This window comes from Protopterus annectens, chromosome 5.part0, assembly GCF_019279795.1.
Source record: "Protopterus annectens isolate FY-2018-M chromosome 5.part0, PAN1.0, whole genome shotgun sequence".
Taxonomy (NCBI): domain Eukaryota; kingdom Metazoa; phylum Chordata; order Ceratodontiformes; family Protopteridae; genus Protopterus; species Protopterus annectens.
In genome coordinates this window covers 1,748,649,073-1,748,669,275 of record NC_056735.1, presented here as the reverse complement: position 1 = coordinate 1,748,669,275, position 20,203 = coordinate 1,748,649,073, and the positions used below count along the sequence as shown (strand labels likewise).

At 41.1% G+C, this 20,203-nt stretch overlaps 1 protein-coding gene across 1 annotated transcript in view; it reads left to right on the top strand.

Moving 5' to 3' along the window:
- Nucleotides 1–20,203, top strand: part of DOP1B (DOP1 leucine zipper like protein B) — a 2,336,114-nt gene that overhangs the window by 1,728,542 nt on the left and 587,369 nt on the right. The window contains exon 27 of the mRNA XM_044071549.1: nucleotides 3,249–3,399. Within this exon, the coding sequence (XP_043927484.1) occupies nucleotides 3,249–3,399 (151 nt within the window). The remainder of the gene's footprint in view (nucleotides 1–3,248; nucleotides 3,400–20,203) is intronic.

Sequence of the window (20,203 nt, the reverse complement as noted above, 5' to 3'; positions counted from 1 at the left end):
TCTCATGCCGGCTTCTCAACATTCCCTGGTTAGTGTAATAAATTTACTCCTCTTCTGCCTGGTGTACAGTGAGTAAGCATTTTCCGCAAGCACTGTACTGTCTCTTACTTTTAGTACTTTGTCCTTCTGCCACAATTTTGTCAGAATCAACTCCTTCTGTTGGTAGGATTGCATATATACTTATTAAAGGTCTAGGTTGCTTTCTCGTGTCCAGGTTTGGACCCTAGACATGATGTGACATTTCAATTAACAACTCCTGCTGTTGAATACCAGTCCAGTTGCTTATTTGGCATTTCATAAAAGTAATGCAGTCTGTTCCAAATTTTCTGGTACAGCAGAAAATCTCAGGTTTTCCCTACATGCTCTATCTTTTCATTCTATTATTTTTTATTCATGTCTTCTTGAGCAGTTTCATATTCAGCCAGCCTTTTCTTCATTTCTACCTCTGATTTTTGCAGTTTTATCACCTCATATGAATATCTGTTTAAAGCTTCTTCCATTTTTTCCATCCTTTTGTTTTTTGAGTTGATGTACCCCATCAGTGTTTTGTTTATTTTAATCAGCTCTGAGTTCATTTGACTTATTTTTTTCCTCTTAGGTTACTGGGAGTTATGTCTTCCATCAGAGCTGGAGCTGGAACTGCTTTTTGGCGAACAGCTGCAGAAGTTTTCCCAGTCTGTGTTTTTTCATCACCTTTTGTGATTGATTTTCTTTCAGGTTCTCTGAATTTCTTTTCCCTGATATCCAGGCAGTGCACTTGCTAGCCAGTTACTGAACTTTACTGAAAAATTTGTTTACTGGCTTTCTCTTTGAGTTTCTGTTTTTACACTGGGAGAGGTAAAATTAAGCTGTTACTCAATGTGCAGCCATCTTGGAAGTCTGTTTCCCTTCTTTATCTTATTCCTAGATTCAGCTGTGGGATTGCATCTTTCATTGTGAGTCCAGTGATTGCTCTTGGGTGTTTTTTTTTTTTTAATGAACAGCAAACTGAACTAAGAATTTCCATCTGGTTAACTGATAGTTAACCTTGGGCTGCATCAGTGTAAAAGCCATACATGGATCAGAGAGCTGAGTTCTAGTGTTATGTAATATTATGTGTAGTCTGTTAAACAGATTGTGTGCAGTGTTGTCCCATCTGCAGCTCTGACAGGAGTTTGAGTCTGTGTTAGGAATCATGCTACTTTCAGAATTGTAGAGAAGTATCATCACATACAGTCACTTTAATTAACTGCCAATATTGTTCATGAAACAGCAGGACCCATCTTGAATAATGCACATAGCCGGCCTTATAGGCCAACTAGGCAGCCACCTAAGGTGCCTCTCTAGCAGGGATGCTTTTCCAGTATTTATTTGTTTATTTTTTTTTTTTTTGTAGTAAAGAAATGGTTTCCTTAAAATGTTTTGGATGAGTACAGGAGAAACTGAAGAGTAAGACAAACCGAGAGGAAAAGTAAAGAAAAACGTAATCTGGATGGTGTAGGTAGACCAAGATGGGGGCTTCAGATGGTGGTGGGGCACTGTAGAGTCCTTTTGCCAAGGGTACCCGTTGACCAAAGGCCATCCCTGATAATACTTTACAGTCCCTGCTACAGATAAGCAGATTGTTATTTTGGACAGCTACTACAGCAAATCCTTTGTTTTATTTTTCTTATGATTGTCTCTAAAGCATCAGATATTTTGTATTAGTTGTGTGGCTGCCACTCTTTTTGACTGAGGTATAGGTATACAAAGATATTTTTGATCATGTTTGTACAATGCATTCCTTTGTAACAAAGAACCACTTCAGGTCATGCTATCTTTCCCTGTCTGACTAGGCATTCAAGCCTGACTGTCTCTCAGAATTGTTCATAACAGAAACAGTTAAAGACTGCATTCCTTTCCTTGAAGTATTCATCCTAGATGGTGATACTGCACTTTCCTCAAAGTATAGTTGTGTTGAGTGCTAAGGTATTAGTGCAACTGCATACATATTTTATTTGAGTTACTTTTCTCCCTTCTGTGAAGGTTTACAGTTGACTGGGACAATGCTTGTGCAGCAGTCTAACCCACTTCTGTAAAGGTCAGTCTTTTAAGATTATATACCTCAAGAACTTGAAGTAATTTAGATCTGACTGAAACAAAAGCAGACCAGGATGGGACTCAACAGAATGTTTTAAGTGTTGAGGCTCAGGTCTGTAGGAGACAGTAGTGAGGGGTGTAGCCATTATCTTCTATACCCTTTTACAGTCCAGTTCTTTAGCATGTTTGGCACCTTTGCAACTACTTAAGATGTTACTGATGTTACAACCTCTTTGGTTCCTGATAACACATGCTTTCCTGTTTGTATATTTATGTCTTAAAATGCTGACGTTATATGGTGAAATACAGATATTGTTAAATACTAAATGAGTAATAGTAAATGTAGTTAAGATAAGGTACTGGTAAACTGCAAGGAAGTGGGTAGTGATTGCTCATTCAGAGATTTGATAATATTCCAGACTGTCTCCTTGCCTAGGACCTCACTTGAACTTAATCCTGCTCTCTGGACTACCAAGTGTTTGCATAGAGACATCAGTGCTTTCTGTGCAACTCATATGCTTCCCCTGCCCTTAGGCATTTTATGCCCATTATCATCACCCCTGGGAGAAGCAAGGTAGGACTGTGCTTCACATGTTGCATTAGAAAACAAAGCAAACCACCTGGGAGGACAGTAGTCTGCTGTAGTTTTTTCCTTAGACCAAGGGGTCCTCACTTTTCCCTATTATTTTTCTCTTCTTTTCAAGTTTCTAGATGGACAGTGATATCTGCCTGCCTGGTATGTTTTCTCTTCATGCAGCCACAAGTTTTCTGCTGGTGCCTCCTTAGTATTAATGAGTCAGATTTACTCTATGTTCCGATTATAGTGATATGCTTTCACAGTTTCAGAATCTGTTCTCTGTATGTAAAGGGAGAGCAGGTCCCCGAGGTGCAGAGTTCTTCCTCCCCAAAGCTGGACTCTGATCTTTTCCTTTCAACAGGTTGCCAGCATCACAGGAAGGCATGATGTTATCACTGTAGTAGACTGCGGTACAATTCATTTCATCAGGTTTCTACATTGAAATCACCATTGGGATTTTGTAGTTACGCAGCATGTACCATTTCCCCAACTTTTTACCCAGAGTACTCTTAGAACTGGTCAGCTGTATACTGTACCATTCCTGTTGAAACTATAAAGCACATTTGCAAAGCTGATAAATGCTTATATTTTCTGATTTTTTTTTTTCCTTTAGGAAGTAACGCAGAAGATCTTGGAAGCTATTGGAAATATTGCCGGATCTTCCTTAGAACAGACAAGTTGGCTGAGTAGAAACCTGGAAGTAAAAGCTCAACCTCAGATTAATTTTGAAGCAGAAGATACTGAAGTAGATACAGATTTACCTGGTATGCTTTATGAAAAATGGTTCCTGGTGATTAGTTTTATGCAACAGTTAGATTCACCACATTATTTTTAGATTTTTATTATAATATTGTGAACATTTGCTGAATGTATTATATGGCATCTGTATTGTTTTCTATAATCATGTAACAGTTTTGGTATGGTCCAAATTCAACTAATCTAAGAACATCAGTCAGGCAACAGTTTTTGTGATACAGTAGCCTGACTTAAAAAGAAAGAGGACACAGACTCGCTACCGAGAACAGCTGCACTTCTGGGAAGATATTTAATTTAATTCTTCTTCTTTCGGCTTTATCCCGGTTAGGGGTCACCACAGCGGCTCACATGTCCCCTCATGATTGGCAGTGGAGTTTTATAGTGCCGAGTTGCCAGCCCGTCACCCAACCTTCCACAGAAGGCACACACACACACACACACACACACACACACACACACACACACACACACACACATGCACTCATGCCTAGGGCCAATTTAGAGTGTCCTATTCACCTACAGCATGTCTTTGGGATGTGGGAGGAAACCGGAGCACCCAGAGGAAACCCACGCGACCATAGGGAGGACATGCATACTCCACACAGAAAACACCCCAGCCGAGGATCGAACCGTAGAACTTCTTGCTGTCAGGCGACAATGCTAACCACTGCACCACCGTGGCCGCCCTGGAAGATATTTAATTTAATTACTCATTTTTATTAACTGGCTTCATCCCATTGAAGTAGAAGCCTTTAGAAAGGACAGGCAGGGTGTTGTTCTTTCATGCAGAAGTACTGTAAAGCTGTAAACACAATAGCATTACATTAGTTTTAAATTATACACTCACAGCATACCTCTCAAGTGTTCAGAATTGCATAGATTGTGCAGATTGTTGCCTTGTATTTGTGGTCTGTTCCTCATAAAATTTATGTTTTTCTAGCAATCATTGAGGATTAACATTACTAATTAATGGTACACTTTTGAGTTTCAGACTTTGCATCCTTCAGAAAATGCATGCTAATACAAAACCTCCTATTCCAGCAACATTCTAAGTTTAAAAATATTATTTAAATTCCGTCCCTGACTTTGGCCCTTTGTCTCCATTTATTGTTGGCTTTGGCCAAAATTCTTATCCAGAAAAGAGTGCTGAAGCACTAAGTTCTGGTGTACACATGTAACACTACTTCAACTAGTTGGGAATATATCATAGGTTAGGTTAAAAGGAGCTCTGGGGGATAAGGGTATGCTTTATTTGTTGTTCTTGCATGTGATTTTTACTTGTTTTAATCAAACTCCATATAGGTTCATAGATAGCTGCTAGGCTTGGGGCTTTGCCTCCACAGTGATTTAAGAAAGGTTTGTACGGTTTATTTTAGTATTTGCAGTACAACATATTCAATGGGTCTGTGCTCTGATGCCTGTTGCACTAAATTGTAAAACATGTTGTTTTGACTTTTTAAACTATTTTTGCTTATTTAATTTGTGATGATGTTTATGCTATTAGGAGTATAAAAGTATTTTTGAAAAAAAATGCACAGTGCACATAATTAAGATTAAGATCTGCCCTGTCATCACCCAGAGCAGTTGCTTCTGATGAGTTGTTTGCAGCTTATAACACAACTGTACATTCCTCCCTGGATTTGCTTGTTCTGTCTCATATATAGCTGCTCACCTTTAGCCGCATGAGCCATGGTTTGACATGGAACTGCACTCTTTGAGGAGACAGGTATGAAGACTCAATTGTAAATGGAGATGCACTGGCTGTTCTGGTGTCAAGCTTAGGCCTGTTGAGCACTGTGCTGTTTGTTACACAGAGATATCCCATAAAAAGACAGCATTCCTGTAAAGAGTGATCTGTGATGAATCAAACTGGCTTCTCTCTTCTCTCTTTTTCAGGTGGTCAACAGGCTGACTAGTTTAGTTTGTCTTTTTACCTGTAGAGCACTTTCCTGTGAAGAATGCAAGTTAGACAATCAACTGTTTGCAGCACACCTGGCATCTTTGCGGGCAGTTCTGCCATCCATGGAAAGCTCAATGAATATTCTGAGTAGTAATGTGGTTTCTGGCTTGGACTTTATGCGACTGTCTGCTGACTGACTATTCCAAACTGATTTCTTTGACAGCAGTTATCTGATTTGTTACATGAGGCCTGAGATCTATGACCAGCAGGACTGGCTCTTGCTTGTCTTGATGTTCTTGAAAAGTGAATTACCAAGTAGTCTGTACAACTTTTACTAGTAGGGTTTTTACATCTGCTTAGAATGAAGCCTTAATTACTCCAGTCTTGAACAGGAATAATTTAGACCCTAACTTTTTGGATGATTTACTGCCCATCTGAAAATTTCCATTTATAGTTAAAGTTATTGGGAAGGTAGTTTGCATGTATCTTGAGTTTATTCTTAAAGAATACCATGTTCATGACCCATTCAGGTTTGGTTTCCACACAAGACATAGTACTTAAACACCTCTAAGTTAGGTTTTGAGTGACCTCTTAATGGTGCAACCTCAGCAGTACTATTTAGTTCCTCCTTGGTTATAGGTTCATAGGAAGTTACTAGGCTATTGGCCCTAGGGCCTTTATAAGCCTAGCCAATGTTATACCCTTGTTCCCCTTACTGACCAAGTTGTATGGTCTACATTTGTTCTCAGTTTAGCACATGGTATGGCTGATCGTGACACTCTTAATTCGAAACATTTGCTCTCTGCTTTTGAACCGACGGTACTATTCTGTAATGGTTTGTGTCCTTTTTTAAAAAGACTCAGACTGCCAGTGTTAAGCCAAGCTGTTATTTATATTTATGAAGAAAGTAAAAAAAAAAAAAAAAGTTTCCCTTATATTTTGTATGGTCCCGGAGAAAGTAATGACAGTAATTACATCACTGTCTCTTTTCAAATTGTGCTACCATTATCCTAATATATATCATGTAGCACTGTGTCTATACCCTGTGGATTTCTACTTGAACAACGCCCAAGAAGGAAGAAGCCTACCTCAGTTCTAGTTACACAGAGCATCCTGCAGTCATGCAAAAGAACAACATTCCAGTATAGTGATAGGATGCCAGGAGATGTTCCTACAACTATGTTTGTCATTTTAGTTTTGGTCTCTTTTTTTCTGTTTATACTCATATCAATGGCAGTTTTCAGCACAGAGGATTAATGCTGTGAGCTAACAAGCTTCATAGTCTTGTCCTTCGTTGGTTCGCTTACTCTCCATTTGTGTGTTTGTGACTCTCTACAAGTCAATCAGACAGTTTTCCCAGATCTCCTCTGAAGAGCGCCATTATGCCTAGTGGGCTTCCCCAGACAGTGAACAAATAAATAACTAATGCTGGCACACCCTTCTAGTTGTACTACAGAATTTATAGTAACTCCTGCACTGGCCTTTGTGCTACAGCAAAAGGCAGCCAGAATGAAATGTTTGTTCAGTTGTTTGCTGAATTAAAGTTGATGTGTGCTGATACAAAATGGAATGCAACTTTTGGGTTTTGGTTTTGTGTTTATGATGAGTTCATTGAAGACAGTGATTGCCATATACATAACTTAAAATTGTACTTGAAAGAAAAAATAAGACTTGTAAAAGCAGACTTTATCACATAACATACTTGACCTTCTGGGAAGGTGGCATTCTTAGGCAGTATGATGATACAAAAGGAGACAAGGATGTCTGTTTTTTTTTCTTCCCTGCCTCACAGTATCCTATAGTGTGGCAGTCACCACTTAACTGTGTCTCAATTATAAAAGGGAAATTTGAAGTATGTGGATGCTGCACAAACCCAGATAAAGAAATCAGATTCAGTACATGACAGGGTGGTTAGATTTGAAATGTGTGGGCAGACTGGATGCATGCCCAGTTACTTTTGTAATAACTCTGTTTATACCCTTTTAGGTGAGAAAAACTGATGCAGGCTGCTGTGTAAGTTAATATATTATAATCAGGCTCATTTTGTTAGCAATGTACTATAAAGAGAGTTTCTCTACCCACTTTGTAGATCTGTAATTTTGTGCTCTTACTACTGTAACCACAATTTCTGTTCAGGAAAAAGGTGTGCAACAGTTCTTGTCACCAACTGTGTCACCAAACTGAGCAGTTAAAGAGACATTTACTTGCAGTGTCATGGGTAGTAGTAATAATAATAATAATAACGCCTATTTTTTAACCTGGTAGGTCCACTAGACACACACTCCCATTTCAGGGGCAATATGGCGGCAATGTCTTATTAAGAGATTTGCCCAAGGTCAAACAGTAGGCAAGTGAGGGTTTAGGAAATCAAACCTTATACCACAGGAACTACAGCTTACAGTCTTAACCCTCTGCACCAAGTACCAGAGATCATACAAGTGCATGAAAAAAGTACTAATTTATATTTTGCAAAGAAATGTTGAAATAATTTCACTTGATGTCTTTGCATTCCACAACCAGAATACATACTTTAATGCTGGTGAATCTTGTGTAGAGGTTCTGCCAGGCTGAAAAATCATTGCAAACAATCTTGGTTGGTGAGGCAGTAAGTTTTGGCAAGAGAACTTGTTAGGCTTGTGAAGAAAGCTACACACACACACACACCCACACATTTATTTATTTATTTATTTATTTTACATTTGTTAATCAGGTTAGTCCAGCTGAGCATTAGCTCATTTTCAGTGGAGACCTGAGGAGAAAAGCTCCGCAATCAGTATTAACATTTTACATAAAGTCAGCAAGAAAATTGCATTGGCAGCTAAAACAATTCGATAAATAACATTTTACAATAAAATTTTACAGAAAACAGTTGGGTACAAATGTTAGAGATCAAACTGCAAAAAGCATTACAACAAAAACTTAGGTACAATGTCAATGTAGGGAAAACAGTGTTCATTATTTCTAAGTAGTTATATACAGTATAGGTACAGATGGAGCAGTAAGGTAATGTTGAGGTTAAGCAACGAGACAGAGAGCTAGATGGATATTAAGACAGACAGTGGAAGAGAAAGGAGGGATGAGAGACAAGCTAGGGTTAGGTAGTTTCAGGGAGGATGACTACAATGGCAGGACCATTTATTTATTAGATATTCCCGAGTGGCTAGTTTGAAATGTTTTGTTTGGTTAAGGGACCTAATTTCTAGGAGTAGCTGGTTCCAAGTTGTAGCAGGGTTATAGTTAAAAAGTAAACACCCTGATTTGGTTTTGGGTTTATAGATCTGTAGGAAGTCTTGGTCTGAGCTATGTAGTGTCCTGGTTGGGGAATATTTAGTTATAATTGACTGAAGGCTAGGGCAGAAAGATGGTAGATAGAGGATGGAGTGGATAATTAACAGTTGCTGTAGTAGCAGCAAATGAGGGAATTCAAGCCATTGCAACTGTTTAAGAGATAGGCGGTGGTGTGATTTGTTGGTGTGGTTTGCAGCAAATCTAGCAACTTTATTATACGTAGTTTCAAGTCTGGTTATGAGTGTGGTGTTTTAAGATTTGTGTATGATTGAGAGCTATAAAGGAGGGTGGGAAGAAGAAATGCATGGGAGAGAGTTATTCTGGCTGGGTTGGTTAAATGTCTTTTGTTTCGGTAAAGGAGTCTGAGTTTCTAGTGAGTCATTTTGATAGAGGTGGTGATTTGGAGATCAAATTTAAGCTGTTCGTCTGTTATGACTCCTAGCAGTTTAGTGCTAGGGTCAGAGGTAATGACAGTATTATTGCTAGATAGGATGGTAAATGTTTTGAGATTGATGAGGTTTTTTGGGAGGAAGAGTAGGAGCTTAGTTTTCGTAGGGCTGAGAATTAATTTGTTGTCACAAAGTTATGCCTCTATGGTGTTGAATGATGCTTGGGTAGTAGAGTGGAGGTCAGATGGATTGTCAGCAATGGTGATGACTGTAGAATCATCAGCATATTGTACAAGTGTGGAGTTGGGACAAGAAGTGTAAAGTAGGTTGGTGAAAATATTGAAGAGCAGTGGCCCCAGTATGGATCCTTGGGGGACACCCATTGGGATGCTTAGGGGGGAGAAAGAGCAGAGTACCATTTAACAGCTTGTTGACTGTTAAAGAGATAGCTGGAAAACCAGGATATGGTGGGAGGAGAGAATCTTAGGTGAGAGAGTTTGTCTAGGAGGAGGGGGTGGGAGACAGTATCAAAGGCTTTGGACAGGTCAAGGAACAGACATGAGACTAGTTTATTATTGTCACAGGCCAGTGATACAGTATTAATGAAGGATATTAGTGCAGTTGTAGTGCTGTGTTTTGGTCGAAATCCATGTTGTGTGTGTTAGAAGGTTCTGTTGGAGAAGGTATTGCATTATCTGCTTGTGAATGCATTTCTCAAGAATCTTGGAGAGGGGAGACAGTATAGCAATTGGTCTGAAGTTTGATCTATCAGAACAATTACCTCCTTTATGTATGGGTAATGTGTATAAAGTTTTCCATATTAATGGAACATATGATTCAGAGATAGATCAGTTGATCAGGATGGATACTGCATAGGCTAGGGGTTCAGCAGCTATATGTAGGAAGTAAGAGGGTATGTTATCAGCTGAGGGGGAGCAGGGTTTGAGTTTAGAGATTAGAGATTTAATATATTTAGTTGAGACAGATGTAAGAGAGAAAGAGTTAGAAGGAGAAGGAGGGGAAGATGAGAAAGTGGGGTTTTTAGTATTTTTACTAGTGGGGAGGTCATTAATTATGGTAGTTATTGAATTAATAAAATGATTGTTAAATTCAGTGGCAGTTTCTTCAAAAGTTTTATTTGGGCATGGGTTGGGAGGGGAAGGGTTTCCTGGAAGCAGTGTATGATTGATTGAGTTCCAGAATTTTTTAGGGTCAGATTTTAGGGTAGTGGGAGGGTTTGTATAGAAGTTGATCCTGTCTTTGTTAATTTTTTTTAATTTGATTTCTAAGTTCTTTGTAAGTCTGTAAGAGAGAAGGGGTCTTTGTTTTGGTCCATAATTTCCATATCTTGTCACGTCTTTTCATCAAGGCTCTAGTATGTTTGGTTAGCCAAGGAGCGGTGTTTGCTTTGATTCTGATAGTACGGAGGGGAGCTAGGGAGTTGAGGATGTTTAGAAAGGTAGAGTTGAAAGAGTGGACAGCCTCATCTAAGGGGAGTGTAGTGAGATGGGACCAGTTAATATTAGAGAGTTGGTCTATGAAAGAGTCTGGACTAAAGGATGAGGTTTTCTGGGAGGTGATAAACTTGAAGGGTCTGGTGAAATGGGGAGTGTGTCTATTTACTATGATAGGGCCGTGGTCACTAAGGGAATTTGGTAGAGTGTGAGGGTTGTGGTAATTTTGGGGATGAGACACCAAAATCCAGTCCAGGAGAGACTGTGGCAGGTGTGACTTGCTAATATGGGTAGGGGAAGTGATTAGTTGCTCAAATTCATGTAGGGTGATACAAGAGGTAGTTTGGGGAGTTTGAATTTTAAGCCAATCTATGTTTACGTCCCCTAGAATGATAGTTTCATTAAGGATGGTTTGTGAGATGTGGTGTAGGATGTTCTCCAGTATACTAAGATTATCACCAGGGGGGATGTAGATTGCTACAACACTTATGGTGGTAAAGTTGTTAAGTTTAATATTGGTAAGTATGAGTTCAGCTGTTGAAAAAGTGGGTAGAGGGAGGTTTGGGTAGTTATTGAAAGGTGGTCACGGAAGAGTATGGCTATCCCTCCTCCTCTTTTCTTTTGTATATCAAGTCGTAGGATGTCATAGCCAGGTGGGGTAATTTCACTATCTTTATTATATGGTTTCAGGCAGGTTTCAGTTAGGGTGACTATGTCAGATGTATAGTTAGCTAACCAGGCATGGATGTCCTGTACTTTATTTACTAAACTCCTGAGGTTGATAGAGCAGAAAGATACTTGCTTTTTTTCACATAGACACTGTTTGTATATACACATAAGTAAAACTACCTCAGCAGCAGCAGTATCATTTTTTGACAGAATTTCGGGAATTAGAAATCTTTAATGCTTCTCTCATTTTTGCTCCACTACAGCACACCTGTACTCAGTGGAATCGTAATTCTACCCCTTTTAGGAATACAGCATTTTTCAGGATGTACATCTTTTCTGGCCTTCCTGTCATCTGGCACTATTTCAGGGAACCTGTTCTTCATCATATTACTACCTGTGGTAAGGTCCTTATTACTGTCATTAGTCTGGCAAGGAGGATCTTTACCATGTATAGTTTTGCTGCAGTGGGCTACACGTTTCCTTGTTCTTGCTGCCACTTAATGGACCTCTGCAATCTGAGACTTACCCAGACGTTGAGTCCTGTATTAGTGATCATCTTAGGCCTATGCTTCTAGGGTGTCCATGATAAAATAGAAAGTCCTATGAGGCCTCCCTAGTACAAAAAAAAGGAAACCATGGGACACTTTATATCCCCCATGACTCAGAGTGTGCTGTTTGCTTACATAATCTTTATTCATTCTTTCAGAGTAAAGACACCTGACACTGTCAGGCAATGTGTTGTGATGGCCACAATTCCTGTTTCTCTTGTTTTGAATAGGAAAGGCTTGCTGAGTTTTACAAAAAGTTTACTTCAAGCCTTTAATGTTTAAAGTCCTGTTTCTTCAATGAATTTTAATAGAAATAAATCCCTCTGTTTCTGACACACTGATTCACAGTCAAAAGAACATTTTTTTCTTTCAGTCTGATTCTGATGAAAGTGTTTTTTTGGCTTTCCTCCAGAATGGTAGTTATCTTTTTTCTGAAATTGTAGCAAAAATGAAAGCATTATTTCTGTGGAAAGGGAATGAAATCTCAGTCTCTCAACAATACTATGATTGGTTACAGTTGGATTTTCCAAAGTCTGCAGCTGTCCCTCCAGTTTGTTAGCATTTGGAGGTATTTTGATGAATTCCAAGATTGCTGCATACAAATCAACAGCTTAGTTTCTTTTTTCACACTGCGAGAGATGAAATTGAGAGATAAGCCAGTAACTCTGCAAGATTAAGAAAGTTCAGTTACTGGCTAGTAAATGCACCTGTGTGCCAGCAAAGAAAAAACTTAGACAACCTGAAAGAAAATCAGCTAGAAAGAGTGTAGAGAAAACGCTGACTGGGCAGAATCCTGCAGCTATTCAGCAAAAAAAACAAAAAAACAAAAAAAAAAAACAGTTCAAGCTCCAGCTTTAGTGCAAGAGATGGCTTCCAGTAATTTAGAGGAAAAATAAGTCAAATGTGCTCAGTTGATTAAAATAAATGAAACATTTAAGAAGCATATCAACTGAAATAACATAAGGCTAGAAAAAATGGTAAGAGCCTTAAACAGCTCTTCAGATAAACTGATAAAACTGCAAAAATCAGAGGTCAAAATGAAGAAAAGGCTGGCTAGCTAAGAGACTACTATAGAAATGGTAAAGTTAAAGGACAGAGCACACAGAAAAAAACTTAGATACTCTGCTGTACCACAGAAACTGGAAGGAACAGACTGTATTAATTTTATGAAAGCACTAATAAGTAACTGGACTGCTATTCCAGAGCAGGCTTTGGTAATTGAAAAGGCACATTGTGTATATGTTCCAAACCTGGCCATTAGAAAGCAGCCAAGACCTGTATCAGTAAAGTTGCAATTGTACCAGCAGAAATGGGTTATGCTGACAAAACTGTGGCAGAAGGACAACATATTAAAAACCAGAGGCTGTAGAGTGTTTGTGGAAAATGGTTATTCACTGTACACTGGGCGGAAGAGAAGGAAATTTATACCAGCAATCAGGGAAACTCAAGAAGTAGGTATGAGATTCAAGATGCTGTATCCAGCTGATGTTCTTCATGTTTCACTGTTGCAGTCATCACATTTGGGTTATCCCTGCCAGGGTAGCCCTCGGCCGGCCCGAATACCAGAGGCTTAGTATTTCTGCATCGGTTGCTGTCACTTCAAGTGAGACGTCAGATCGTCGGTAGTATAAAGTAAGGCAGCTGACGCCATTACATCAGTCTTTCTTGCTGTGGAGCCCGAAGCAGAAGCAGTTCACACGAGTGCCAGTCGGCCACTACCTGAGTTATGTCTACCAATTTGAAGCTGAAGTCTTTTAAACCTAAGAACCTCATTGCGAATCCTTTTTTCTTGTACTAACCGTTGTCAGAAAAAGTTAACAATTGTCTCACTTGTGGAAAGCAGGTACCACACCGAGACTTTCATTCTTACTGCATCACTTGTTTTGGCCCAGACCATGACATCCCCACTGTTGCTTCTGTGCTTTGTTCAACACCAGAACTATCCGTCATCGGGGCCTTATTATAGCTGTATATTTTCGCTTACAGTCCTTGGACTCCAATATGGCTTCAGTAAGCCATCCGACAGCAGATCTTCCGAAAAAATATAAAGATAAAGACAGAGACAGATCGCACAGGTCCAAACCTACCGACGATGCTTCCGTTAAGCTAATCATCAGTTCTCTGGTCCTCAGTGAGGCGCTTTCGCAGTCCCTGATGCCCACTTCTGTGGATTCACAGGCTGCTACCGAGACCTTTTTGGAGTCCAGTATGCTGCAAAACTCTTCTTCGACTAAGGATCCTACGGTCATCTCTACCTTGGATGGGTCCGGAGCTGCCGAGCAGGCACCGGCATCCGAGGAAGTCCTTCACACTACCAATTCTAGACACAAACCGACGTCTTCTTTCGCAACTACCATTCTTTTGAAAACTACTGAGTTTCTTAGGCCCATGGTACAAACCACACCCAAGAAACCGACGACCCAATCTTAGGCACCTGCTTCCTTGCCTCAGTCTCAAATGCTTAAAATGGCAGAAGACCTTACCATGATGATCAGGGAAAGCTAAGCTACCCCCTCCAAAAAGAAAAAAATATTTGTCCCCTGTAGGTTTGTCTGAACAAGAGTCAGATAACTCTGATGCATCTGAATATGAAGACATGCAACCCCTCTCTACTTATGAGGATTCTGATACAGATGATTCCATCCCTTCTGCCTCTCTACCAGAGGATTTTTCCTTTGGGGAAACCCTTCATACCTTAAGGGAGCATTTCCAATGGGAGAGTCAGGACTACCCTCAGTCTAAAAAGAGACTCAGGGAATTCTTAGATCTTCCACAGTACAAACCATTGGCCAACCCCCCCCGCCCCCCACAGCCTGGATGTTGTAGAGGATGTTTTCCTGGAATCCATTTTGACTCCTGACACCCTCCCTCCTACACCCAGAAAACCAGACAGGTACTACAGAGTCCCTGACTCACACAAATTTCTTTTTAAAAATCCTACTGCTGACCCTGAGGTCATGTCTCAAGGGGCTAAAGGGATTAAAGCAACCTCTGCTAAGAATCCCACCTCCTCAGATAGGGATTCCTGAGCACTAGACAGATGTATAAACAAGTATAGACCTCAGCTACTCTTGCTATCAGGGCACTAAAGTGTCAGTTCCATATGCTAAAATTTCAGCAACCTACCCTGGAACTCCTAAAACAAAAAATGTCTTCCATTCCTGCTTGTGCAGAATCTAAAGAGTTACAAGAGTTAATGCATTCTGCAAGTCAAGTGACTAAACCCACCTTGCACTGTGGTTTTGACATCCTAGAAGCTTCTTGCAGGGCAGCATCACGGGATCTGTCATTAGAAGGCATGCATGGCTTAAGGAACAGCCCTTGCCAGACCATGTCAAATCTAAACTTTTGGATGCCCCCCTGCACAAAGACAACTTATTTGGCAATAAGGCAGAAGAGGTCTTAAAAAAGATGGAAGAAAAAGTAAAATCTATGTAGATAGTCAAAGATTTACTACAGGTCCAGCCACCCAGGTTCAGCAGGCATTGTCCCACCAAGCACTGTTCCTTTCCTGCTCCCACTAAGCCAGTCCAGCCCAGATAGCAGCCACAGGGAATATAGAGATTTAAGCAGTGGACTACCTCTACTTCAAAATCAGGGAGTTCTAAGCCACCCCCTTATGGTAAGAACTCACAATGACTCACCTCCCCCCAATCTGCCCACCTTCTCTTACCCCTAGGAGGAAAACTCTCCTTTCACGTAAGCACCTGGGCCACCATTACCAACGACCGCTGGGTTCTCAACATAGTGTCTCAGAGATACAAATTTTCTTTACACACCCTTCCTACCCCAAAAGGGTTCCCAGATCTACCTCCAAACCAGTGGGCAGAGGCACAAAAGCAAGTCATTTCCCTGCTCTCTATGAGGCCAGTAGAGCACGTTCCTGTAGAACAGAGGCCAAGGTTTCTACTCCAGACTTTTTCTGGTACCCAGAAAAGAGGGCACCTGGTGCCCCATCTTCGATCTATCCATTCTAAACGCCTTCCTGGTGATCCCAAAATTCAAAATGCTCACCTTCCAGAAACTGCTACCCATGCTCTACAAGGATGCTTGGCTAGCCACCCTAGATCTAAAAGGGACCTACTTCCATATTCCTATCAGGGAATCATGCAGGAAATATTGGTTTACCTTTGAAAGGTTGAAAATCAACCTACCGAACGGCCCTTTGTGCGAACCAGAATGATGAAAATCGTCATTCCAATCTGGAATGAAGTTCGAAAATCAGCCAATCGAAAACCAGATTTGCTGATTTTCAAACTACTATTTTAAATACATAGTGTAATGCAGAGGGGCAAGTCCTACTGTACACCCCCCCCACTATATTATTCTAACTCCAAGGTTGCACTACTGTGAGGAAAGAGTCCACTTCCCAATCCCCACTGTAGTGCACTCCGCACACAAAATGCCGAATCTGCTATGAGCGAATGTCAGTGTGCATTTGCTCATTGCACATTCGTTGCATTTCTATTCAGTCATCCATAATCTTGAAAACTTACTTTCGACCATTGCAGTTTCAAGCATTCAAAGGTAAACCAAAATATCTCCATTTCAGGGCAGGATCTTAGCACTTTCAGTTCTCTGTGCTTCCCTTTGGCTTATCTACTGCTCCCAGAGTTTTCACAAAATGTCTGGCTCCAGCCATTGCCTTTTGCAGACAAAGGAATATCCAGATTTACCCATACTTAGATGACTGCCTAATTCAGGCAGACAGGAAAAGCTGTTCAAGCACCTGCCCTTTGTAAAGTCCCTACTAACCTCCCTAGGGTACACAAACAATGAAAAGAAATCCAAACAGGTGCTCACCCAAAGGATTATATTCCTGGGAGCAAGCCTGCACACAGCATCCCAAATGGCATTCCTTACACCAGAAAAGCAGAATTTCCTGACAGCCTACTTCTCTCAACTAGCCACCAGACCCCAGCTGTCTGCAAGGAAGATCCTGCAAGCTCTGGGATTCATGGCATCTTGCATACTACTCATTCCATATGCCAGACTGCATATGAGGAAACTTCACTGGTACCTATAAAGCCTTTGGTGTCACCACTCTCAAGACCTGGAGACTCTTATACCTATAATTCCTTGCCTCAGAAAAGATTTTTTTTTTGGTGGGCAACAGCATGCTCCCACAACAAGGGACTACCTTTCTCACCACCCAAACCCTCACCACAGACGCATCAGACTATGCCTGGGGTGCACACCTGGATGGCAGGTGCATACAGGGCCAGTGGAGCCCACAGCAAATCCCTCTCCACATCAACCAAAAAGAGATGATGGCTGTCCAGCATGCCTTCATAGCTTTCAAGCCCCTTCTCTCCCCAGGGGCTCTCCTGATCAAAACAGACAACACCACTGTAGTGTGGTATATCAACAAGCAGGGAGGGACCCACTCTTATCCTCTATGCAGGCTGGCCATGATCCTTTGGCACACAGCTTCTGCCATGCAACTCCACCTGTTAGCACAGTTCCTACCAGGTTCCCTCAACTCTCTGGCAGACCAATTAAGCAGAAATCTTCTGGATACACACAAGTGGCTGCTCAACAGAAGAACCTTCACCCTAATAGCTCAGAAATGGGTCACCTCGAAGTTTGACCTCTTTGCTTCCAAAACAACCATCAGCTCAGCAAACTCTGCACCAGGGAGCATCACTGCAGGGCTTGGAAAGTGGATGCCCTGTCCTTCCCTTGGGTCACTCTATTGGTCTGTGGCTTTCCTCCACTACCTCGCATCTCCAGGGTACTTCTCAAAATAAAGGAGGAAAAACCAAGGACAGTTCTTACAGCTCCAGACTGGCCTCGCTAGCACTGGTACCCCTTGCTGTGCAGCCTGTCCCCACTGCCACCATGGCATCATCCTCAGATTCCAAACCTCCTGACCCAGAGGGAAGGGGAATTCATGCATCCCCAATTGCAGACACTCAGTTTGGCAGCTTGGCTTATTCCCTAACCCCCGATCAGTCTGCCAACCTCAGTAAACAGGTTATAGATGTTATACGTGAGGCCAGATGCCCTAGCACTAGAAAGTCTTATGCTGACAAATGTAAAAGGTTCTGCACCTGGATTCAGGCTAAGGGAGCCAATACGGCACAGCCCTCCCTCCCTCTCATCCTGGATTACTTAGCTGACCTACTACACAGTGGCCTTTCTTTTTCCTCTATTAAAATTCATGCCTCTGTTATCTCTGCTCATTTTCCCACTGAGCAGCCCGTTTTCTCACACCCCTTAATCAAACAGGTCCTAAGAGGGGATAGCAACTTGAGGCCTCCCAGAAGAGCACCCTACCCCAGATGGGACCTTAACTTTGTGTTGGAAAAGCTCACCCTGCCCCCTTTCAAACCAGCTTCTTCTGCAGAGCTAAAATTTCTCTCCTGGAAGACAGCTTTCCTTCTGGCCATCACTTCAGCCAGAAGAGTCTCCGAGCTTCAAACACTCATGGCTGTGGGAACCCTTCATCATCTTCCATGCTGATAGGGTATCCCTCAGGACAAACCCATCCTTCATGCCCAAGGTGGTGTCCAGGGTGGCTCTCAGCCAATCCATTCATTTGCCCACCTTTTTTCCTAATCCCCAGAACAAGGGGGAAATAATGCTGCACTCTGTAAATGTGTACAGACAGCTCAGATTCTATCTAGACAGGACTAAATCCTTCAGAAAGTCTGATCAATTGCTGGTTAGCTTTGCTACAGGTGCAGAAGGCAAAGCCATCTCCAAACAAACCATTTCCAAATGGATAGCATACTGCATCCATTTTGGCTACAAACAACACGGGAAAGCCTCCCCCAAGAGGGTCAGAACTCACTCCACCTATGCAGCTTTCCTCAGAGGAGTCCCCATCTGGGGCATCCTGGAGGCTGCCACCTGGACATCTGTTCACACTTTTATCAAGCATTACCACCTGCCTCTCTTCCCCAAATCCAGGGCAGAATTTTCTTCTGCAGTCTTGCAGGGCATCTTAGCCAGCCCCTAGTTTCCTTGACTGCCTCCATCCATTTCCTCAGCTTTGGGAATCAACCCAAATGTGATGACTGCAACAATGAAACATGAATAACATAGTACAGTTGTGTACACGTACCATAAATGTAGATGTTCGATATTCACTGTTGCAGTCCTGGTTTCCCTCCCTCCATCCCCCTTTTTTCTTCTCTTTCCTTACAAGGGACATATTGGTATTTGCTTTCTACTGGTGGGGTTCTTTCACCAGAACCTGGCTCCTACTTAGGGGCTCCTGACAGGTTAGAGCAAGAAAAACTGACGTAATGGTGTCGGCTACCTTACTTTATACTATTGATGACCTGATGTCAGTCCTGAAGCGACAGCAACCGACGCAGAAATACTAAGCCTCTGGTATTCAGGCCAGCCGAGGGCTACCCTGGCAGGGATAACCCAAATGTGATGACTGCAGTAGTGAATACACTCGAGCATCTACATTTATGGTAAGTGGACACAACTGTACTTTTTCAGAATACTTTTCCTGGAGGGACAAAGTATTTTTTTGATGCAGAACATGGTATGAGGAAATACATAAGTTTGTTCAACAAAATGTGAGCTGTGAAACACAAGGAGATTCTGCTTCTTGTTCTTCTGGTAATAAAGACCACAGAGAGACTGTGCCAGTAAAATCATTTTCAATTTTTCAATGGAAAATGCTTGAGAGACAGCAAAAGCACAAGCGTTGATTAGAAGAAACGAGTACATTGGAAAAGAAGCAGAGACTGTATTTGCTAGATGGGGATAAGTAGGAATAAAGTCAGCAACGTGGAAACTTTTTTTATGCAAAACAGGTTGGATGGGGGATACAAAAGTTTGTTCAGCAGTGGGGTGAGCCATCAAACAGAGGACTCTATTTTTCATTCTTCTGATGGTAAGTCTTATAGAGACACTGTGCCAGTGAAACCTTTTTCATTGTTTCAACGAAGCAGAAAGTACAGGAGTAGACTAGAAGAATTGGGAGTACTCTGGACTTAAAACAGAGTCTGGGGTTGGGGGATGGAGATGAACAGGAAGTCAGTAACACTGAAATTAGTGAATAAATTTGAGGCTATAAAGCTGCAATCACATTTGTGAAGTATGGCTTTACAAAATAAAGTTGATGAGAAAGATTGGATTTTGTTGGCTTTGTTAAACTTGTTGTGGGACTCACAGGCATATGCCCCACTTCATGGTATTAATGTTTGGAAGGACATTAAAAGGGAAGAAGAAGAAGAGAGGGAAAAAGCAACTCTAAGTAAAAACAATTTTTGTTCTTAACAGTATTTGTATAAAACAGTTTATGATATAAATTGCATGTTATATACTAAAGTATTTTCAGCAGTAAACAGTTTTTTATTTTCTCTCTCTCTGTCTCTCGGTTTTAAGAAATGTAGTCATTACAATGTAAAAAGAGAAGAAAGGCTAAAGAAAATTACATTTAATCTTGGGCTGGTGAGGTGTAAAAGTGCACTGAGTATCATATATGTGTAATAGAAACATTTTCTTTTACTACTGAATTGGAGATTGCCTGGATTATTGCACTTGGCTTAATCTAATGACAGTTTGTTTTTTTGTTTTTTTTGTGAATGCAAGTGGGT